General features: G+C 42.5%; 3 protein-coding genes across 4 annotated transcripts in view; 2 read left to right on the top strand and 1 right to left on the bottom strand.

The window, feature by feature from the left end:
* Nucleotides 1–2,906, top strand: mrto4 (MRT4 homolog, ribosome maturation factor). The gene is made up of 9 exons (XM_040204294.2): nt 1–179; nt 646–765; nt 995–1,053; nt 1,163–1,266; nt 1,353–1,434; nt 1,524–1,591; nt 1,674–1,825; nt 2,181–2,257; nt 2,345–2,906. The coding sequence occupies exons 2-9, from the start codon at nt 738–740 to the stop codon at nt 2,486–2,488; spliced, it is 714 nt and encodes a 237-aa protein (XP_040060228.1). The 5' UTR covers nt 1–179; nt 646–737; the 3' UTR covers nt 2,489–2,906.
* Nucleotides 2,798–7,110, bottom strand: akr7a3 (aldo-keto reductase family 7, member A3 (aflatoxin aldehyde reductase)). Its single transcript, XM_040204293.2, has 7 exons — nt 5,470–7,110; nt 4,724–4,911; nt 4,515–4,619; nt 4,143–4,239; nt 3,634–3,733; nt 3,395–3,524; nt 2,798–3,187 (listed from the first exon to the last, which is right to left on the bottom strand). The coding sequence occupies exons 1-7, from the start codon at nt 5,777–5,779 to the stop codon at nt 3,026–3,028; spliced, it is 1,092 nt and encodes a 363-aa protein (XP_040060227.2). The 5' UTR covers nt 5,780–7,110; the 3' UTR covers nt 2,798–3,025.
* Nucleotides 6,985–8,119, top strand: part of megf6b (multiple EGF-like-domains 6b) — a 45,466-nt gene continuing 44,331 nt past the window's right edge. For both annotated transcript variants that reach the window (XM_078091867.1, XM_040204278.2), the window contains exon 1: nt 6,985–7,385. In XM_078091867.1, the coding sequence (XP_077947993.1) occupies nt 7,297–7,385 (89 nt within the window). In that variant the 5' untranslated portion in view covers nt 6,985–7,296. The remainder of the gene's footprint in view (nt 7,386–8,119) is intronic.

Raw genomic sequence — 8,119 nt, 5'->3', positions numbered from 1 at the left:
CTCTCGCGCGGTGGCAGCAGACGGAGGACAGCGTCGATAAGATATAAGCCTGGTTAATAAGATGAAGAAGCCCGGAGGAACAACAAAGCATTTCAACTTAATTTAGTTTGAACGTGTATTATTTATGCATTTAGGGGTTTTTTTTTGTCATAAGGCAAATTGTTTACGCAACATCTCTCGTGAGAGACTTGTTTTTAATGTATTTTACTCAATTGTTCAAACTATATGTTTTAGGGTGTAATATATTCGTACGTGTACAGGTTTCCTCATTTCATCATTTTACATTGATCTTTGAGAACGTTGTATTTTTTAGATACAAACGTTGTTTGCATAAATATGTCAGTACTATGGGAACATTTGCTTGAAATGTTACTAATGTCACTAAAATGATTGATTTCCCATCATAATACCTGTTGCTACTCTATTGTAATACATTGTTCATTGGCTATTTCAGCATTACATTTATGTATTGCGTACATGGAACGGATGGAACGCATTTTGCCCCCATTTATAATTAGTTAGTTAAAAAATATTGAAGAACAGTGATGAAGCCAACATCCCGTGTGTTTTTGGGAGGCAGCAGAAGTAACGTCATGCATACATACATACATACATTTTTGATTAAAAGTCTTTTATTTCTTTTAGTCAGGCACCACACGGTTGGCAGCAAACCGAAACATTTGGGGTCCTTTCTCTTCACGTGTGCGTCTGCTGCTGCTGCATCGTGAGAGGACACCATGCCGAAGTCAAAGAGAGACAAGAAAAGTAAAAAAAAGATCATAAATGAGTACATTTACAAACTCCACAAGCGGTTGAGCTGTTTAACTAGTTGATTGTATGTCATTGCTCGACAACTGAGAAATAACGCAGGCTATTTAACAAGCTAACATTAGCTTCTCCTTCTGTGGGGAAACACCAACCAGGGGGCTTAACGGTCTGATATTTATCAAACACGATACTAATCCACTGCTTTTCACCTGGTCTTTCCTCTCAGTTTCGTTAACGAAAACAGCCAAGAAGGGACTGCAGTCAAAACAGAAATTAATCGAGGAGGTGAGTGTCCTGTCGCCGCCGTGTGCTATGCTAACCAGAGTGCTATGCTAACTAGCGTAAACTTAACTGAAGCTACGTGTTTCACTGTAAATTCTCTGTTTGTTCTTAGTTACGGAAATGTGTGGACACGTACAGAAACTTGTTCATATTCTCTGTGGCCAATATGAGAAATAACAAACTGAAAGATATCAGGACTGCGTGGAAACACAGCAGGTAACCTTTCTGCTCATTTTATCCCGTTATTCATATACATTCGACAAGTGCTTATCTTAAAGATTTTTTTGTATCCTCTTCCACAGGTTCTTTTTCGGCAAAAATAAAGTCATGGCAGTTGCCCTGGGTAAACGAGATACGGACGAATACAAAGATAATTTGCACAAGGTATGTGAGATCCTAGATGTGATCATATGCCAGAAAATGTAATTCTGTTGCAAATAAATACATCTGGACTGCCTGTTGATAACATCCAGGTCAGCAAGTATCTACAAGGAGAAGTGGGACTGCTATTCACTAATAAAACAAAGGAAGAGGTGCAAGAGTAAGTTGAGCCTCGCTAATGCACTGACACTTCAGTTATTCTCCAAATAATTGGTTATCTAAAAGGTGTTCTCTATCCGTAGGTATTTTGATAATTTCAAAGAGATGGATTATGCAAGAGCAGGCAACCGTGCACAGATGGACACTACTCTGGATGAGGGACCCCTCGAACAGTTTCCTCACTCGATGGAGCCCCAGTTGAGACAACTAGGACTTCCGACTGCTCTCAAGAAAGGTAAATAAAATGACTGGCATTATTATCCATTTCTCTTGTCAACAAATCCCACTTAAAGACCAAAACCAGCAAGGTAAAAGTCAATTTCTTTGTTTTTTGACTTCCCACTTGGTCCATTGCAATGATTCTTAGGGCAGTGGTTCCCAAATGTTTCTGTCAAGTCTTTGAGTGTATAGGGACATTGTAAATGTATGCAAAGTAACTTGCTTTGTTGGCCCCGGGCAGCCTTATACTTTAAACATGTTTCAGTGCAACAAAGGAAACTCCCGTATTTCCATTGACCCTTTAACAGGACGTTTAAAAGAAAATCCAATTGGATGTTGAATCCCATTTTCTATCATGTGCTGTTCAAAAGGAGTGGTGACACTGCTGAAGGAGCATTCGGTCTGTAAGAAAGGAGATGTGCTTACTCCTGAGCAGGCTCGTGTTCTGGTGAGTTCTTGAATGACTACAAACCATTTTAAACTGACACCCAGCGCTGTGTTGCATTTGTCTGACCTCTTCAAATTGGCTCCGTAGAAACTCTTCGGCATCGAGATGGCAGAATTCAAGGTGCAGATCAAGTGTATGTGGAACTCTGAAACGGGCGAGTTTGAGAACGTTGCTGGTGGGGAAGAGCCCATGCAGGACGACGACGATGATGACGAAGATGATGCAGAGTGAAACATCTGCAAGGGCAGAAGTGTTTTCTTCCGGCCTTCAACGGCAGAGGGACATTGATGTGGAACCCCCCCGACTGCCAGTGCTGTCCTGGACTCAATCATCTCGCTCCTGTATAGCTTTGGACTGAGTTGTTCAGTAAATGGTGGTCAAAAAATCGTACATGTTCCTTATATGAATGTCACCTGTTTTGATAAACAATGTTTTTTGGTTTATTTACATTCAGCCAAAATAAATTGGCACATTCTCATGTGTTAAACCCACCCAACCAGTTTTAAGTGTACGAGGGGGAAAAACAACGTTGCAAGAAAATTGATCTAATATTTTAATGTGACAGTAAATGCAGCCAGACTCCCTGAAACATGTTCAAAGTTTTCATTTTTACATTTGTACATTTCCAATGAAGTGCTGTTGGCATGAATATCTACTGGTCTACTGATTCATATTTGTGATTTTCAAGAAAAGGGTATTGGGGATGTAAGTGAAATGTCTTTAGCAGATTTCTCTATACATTTAAAGGAACTGGCAGCGTTTGGCTCTTCAGCGGAAGTAGTTTGGACACTCGTGGGCTACAAGATCCCAAGCCTTGTTGAATGAGGAGACCACTCTCTCATCCAGAGGACCCTCCTCGGCCGCGGCCAAGTTCTGCTGAAGTTGCTCCATACTTGACATGCCAATGATCACTCCATCACCCAGATCCCCCTGACATAGCAAAGAGGAAAACATGTAGAACATCCAGCTACTGTAAGCACCAAATTCAGCCATTGACTAGTGTTGAGGATAAATACACTACAACTGACCAGGCCCTTTCAGATGAAAAAAGGAACGATGATCTGGGTGTTAACAAGTGCCAATATACGGCTACAATCAGCAGGTAAGTCACTGCAGTGAGCTATTTACGACGGGTACCTTAAGTTGGGAGTGATGGTACATCCAGCGCATGGCAGCAGAGGTCAAGGAGGGTTTCTCTGAGCCGTACGCGGTCTCCAAAGTGTCCAGTACCAAGCCTATTGCCTCAAAGTGACTCTGCTTCCAGTATCTGACCGAGAAGACGACAGGCACAATTGCTTTCAGTTCATCAGTAGATGAATCCCTCCAATGTAAGGAGTGGTTGGGAAAATCTCAAGTGCAACCAGCTGGGCGTTCACCTGTCCCTGTATGCTGCAGCCCAGTTGTTGCCAAAGAATCGTCCTGCAGGCTGGGAACCATCTTTATCTTGGTAATGGTACTTTCCTGTCAGAAGGCCACCTGCAGAGGAGAAATAATATTGTCAGAATTCAAGTTAAAATGATCAATGATTCTGCTATTTATGCACTCAATATTGTCACTTGCTCAAGAACACTGCAGTTATGGTAGCAGCTCTGACAAAGGCACAGGGACGCTTTGAGCAATACAGTAAATGCTAATGTTAGCATGCTAACATGGTGCTGGACAAAAAGTCAAGTATTCCCAGGCTGAATATAATGAATACAGTACCAAATCTTTCAGTCTGTATAGTTAAGGCGTTTCCCTCAAAACCTCTAATGTCAACCTTCTGGTGGTGTCTGACTCAGTATTACAGTAGTATTGTATTAATCATAAGTATTCACCTTTTTTGCATAATTTATCACCCACTAAGTATCTACTTTTAGTGATTGTCAGGACGGGAGATATGCACCTGCCAGAGGATTGTACGCGTAGAATCTCATTCCATAGTATCTCAGACATGGAAGCAGCTCGGTCTCTACCTGTCTCGTGGTGGCGTTGTACATCCCCTGTGAAAGGTTTAGTGCACGGAAATCAGTCAAAGGTTTCAATTAAATAAAGGACAGTCAACAATGATCAATCTCCGCCAAAAAAACTACAGCAATTCTGAACAAGCATTTGCACAAAAGATCAGTCCGCTCAATCAGAAAAGAATGAATTTCTGGGCCAGATGAGCGCATGTCAACGAACGGTATTTCACTTACACTTAAGAATTCACCGTTGACATACATTTTGGGGTGATCAGATATTAATCATGATTTTTTCTTTTTTTATACGGAAATACCTGATACACAGAGGGAACAATCCAGTTGTTGTGTCTACAGATGCTGGCAATCTCGGACACTTCCCACGATGTATAGTTTGAAAGACCAAACTCTTTGAATTTCCCCTGAGGGCGACAGTTCCACATTGAATTAAAAATGGAACGAAAAATGATTCAGTATGTTAGAAATATATGCAACTCATAGAGCGTAAGCCATCTAGTCTCTTTGCCTCCTTGTGGAGTTCATTGCAGGCCCTGAGGGTGTCCTGGATCGGGTTTAGGTGGTCAGGGGCGTGGAGGTAGAAAAGGTCCACACAATCAGTCCGCAGGCTCTGAAGCGAGGTTTCCAGCTGAGAACGCACGCTCTCCGGCTTCAGCGTCTTCCCTTCCCAGGGGTTGGCCTTGGTCGCTATGCTTACTGTCGCACAGAAACAACAAATTACAAATGTGGCATTGATTCACAACAAATTAAAACTAGCTAATCTTAGATATTTTACTTAGGTACACGTAGTGTTAACGCAGTGTAGAGGTGGGAATCTTGTGGATCTCTCTACAGGAGTCGATTAAGTTTAATCGTAAACAATTGTATTACATCATCAATTTATTTGTGGTTTATTCTGTATTCCTAATCTGAATTGGGAAAGTAACTCAAATTATCAGACAAATGCAGTGGAGTGATGTGGCCAACTACAAATACCTCCAAATTGTACTTAAGTATATAGAAACATTACTTTAGTAAATCAAATGGTAGCACATGTCTTACATATTGTACGTGGTCCCTTATAAATACAATGAGCACACATTAAAACGTGTTTTCCTCAAATAAGGATCACTTTTGGCCCCTTTTTCCTACCCAGAATTCCAAGCTGGCGTCCACTACATATTCATCTAATTAGCTAATGAGCAACAGCCGGTGAGTCCAGGCGTTGGGTTTTGGGGCACAGAATCATCGCGAACATGCGTGCGTCTGATATACCTGTTTTAGGGAGATTCATGCCCCCTATGATCGCCTCTGACTTCCCGTCCATGTACATGATGGCCGTGTCCACCCGGCTGTGTCCCCTGTCCAGGAAAGTCCTCACCATCTGCAAACTCTGCTCGGCGTCAGCTCGCCCGCCGAAAGCCATCGTGCCCAGCAAGGACACCGGCCGCTTGGTTTGAAAAGAAGACGAAGACGACGACATGTTTCTCCGAGGAGCCCCTGACCCCCGCGATTGTGTGAGCGCGTCTTTAAAAGTGAGACACCTTCCAAGTGCGCAAAGTCTTCCCGTTATTACCCGCTGCATGCTACGAGGCAGCGTATGGCGTGCGTCCCGGAGAGGGGTTAAAGGTCGCTGGAAGCGGGAGTTATGGGAGCGTCGCAAAATCACCCAACTCGGTTAAAACGTAACATGTGCCAAATTACAAAACGCTGCATATTTGGCTTGTTTGCTTTACGGTAGTTCGGTCTGTCCAAAGTGCGCTTTCTGCGACCACTTCCGGTTGTTATGGACACGTCGGCTGACATTTGTTGAAGTCTCTGTTGCATGTGACGTTATATCAGTTGCAGCACGCGGCTCTGCACTTTAACCGCAAGGTGGCGGCAAATCCCCACACAATGCTACAAACTACGCTCATCGGTCAATCCTGCATCCACCAATGTGCAGACAAGACAAACTAATATTGGGATGTAAACATTTACGTGTGTAGTTATTTATTTCAGTATATCATGGATATAGAACCATTAACATGAATCCTTAGGGAACCATCAGAGACCAAGAAAACTATGTATTTTCAGTAGAATAGTTCAATAGCTTTGATCACATTCATAAGTGAACACACTTGTTTACGAATGTCCAGCATGTAACCATAAAAGTGGCTTAAATATTAAAGGTATTAAAAGTAGGCTTTGACGAATGCTGCTGTACAACGAGGCCTCAATAGAAGGTTGATCTGATTAAAAAATATATATATAAATATCTCACCAAAATAATTTATAAATATTCAACGCACTATAATTGCCAAACACTCATTTATCACCGGTAGGGCATAACGAGGCTGCATGTTGTCTTCTATTCGTACTCGATGGGTACCTAAGACATCAGTGCATATACGGGTGAATATGCGGGACCTTTTATTTTTTCCACACTTTACCGTAAGATTCAAACAGCTTAAATATATATTTGTGGAGCGCCCTGACTGGACAAACAAATGCATGTGGTTATCAAAACACGACTTTTTGTTTCGAGAAAAACGTTCCTCGGCCACACATTTGTCAGATGAGCTCTGATGGGTCTTAAGAGCGTCTCATCTAATTCGAACAGGATGCCGCGGAGCTGGTACCCTCGGAGCTGCGCGGACAGCGGTGACCCGGGACCCTCCGGGGTCATGAACACACATGCGCGTAATGAAGCCGTTGTTTGGAGAGCAGCAGCAGCAGTCTGTCTTGGGGTGTGTGCGTGTGTGATTCAGAAGCTCTGAATAATAAATGACATCCTTTCCATCCTCCCCCTACCAAACCGCTGCCATCATTACGAAGTCAATGGAGGGAGGCAGACCGCGCGCAGCCTCGGCGACTCTGTGCCCGTCGGTCCGGAGCGTCCGCTGCACTTTTTCAGTCCGTGTCCCACTCGCGCACAGACGCACGCACGCACACACCTGCGGAAAGCGAGAAAACACACCGCACGTGATGGCTGGGTCGTTTTTGGGAAAGTACAGATCATTTCCACGCGGAAGAACCTTTGTGCGCGTTTTAAGTTTCTCCCAGTGAGCGCTTGGATTTTTTTTAGTTATAATTCACTTATTGAAACCTCGATCCAGAAACATGGATAGTGTTTTTCATTTTTTCCTAATATTTATTATAGAGGCTCATGCATTGAGTTATGGCATCACCAACAATCTCCAACCGTATATGTGAGTAATCTTTTGTCATGTATTGCTGATTATTTTCTGTTAACTTTTAAAATATTATCCAAGGATGTCTACTTTTTTTTTTTTTTTTGTTAAAACAATTTTTCAGCATCAAATTTCCTAAATTTGACTTGCTCATTCACCTGCTTTTTCAAAAAACACAAAACTGACCCAGAGGCAGAGAACTAAGTTTTGCTGAGGTGTTGAAAGCAGCTGGTTGAGCTATAAAAGCGGGATGATTAAAATTGTTGTGCACTCTCATCAAGACCTTTATTGGCAAAGTCACACTGTAATTAACGTGATTATATATCAGCTCTATGTTGATGGTCTGTGCTGCATTCCTAACTCTATCAAAGTTAGTTTGAAGCCCCTCAAAGTGTTTAAACCTCTAAATATTAAGCAGTGAATTATGTGAGACAATATTGTCTGTGGTTAACTGCCACTTACAACGAGGTCTTTCAGTTATGTAAAGTGAATGTGAATACTATTGTTTATGAGACGAGCAGATGGATGTTTTTTAGATTCCTGCTGATCTCTGTATGCGGAGCCTCCTGTCTGACGCTGGAGGGTTGCCGACGCAGTAAATGTCTCAAAGATCATGTTGCGCTTTATTTTTGTACAAGGTACGAAGACATCAGTGGCAGGTCCGCCTGTAGAAGCGCTTTGCGCGAGGGGGACAAAACAGCACAATTAGAAAGTCTTCTCGTGTTTTACCAGGGGGCGAAAACGAGTGAAAA

This window comes from Gasterosteus aculeatus, chromosome 17, assembly GCF_964276395.1.
Source record: "Gasterosteus aculeatus chromosome 17, fGasAcu3.hap1.1, whole genome shotgun sequence".
NCBI lineage: Eukaryota > Metazoa > Chordata > Actinopteri > Perciformes > Gasterosteidae > Gasterosteus > Gasterosteus aculeatus.
The sequence above is the reverse complement of the archived record's forward strand: the minus strand, read 5'-3'. Positions and strand labels throughout refer to the sequence as shown.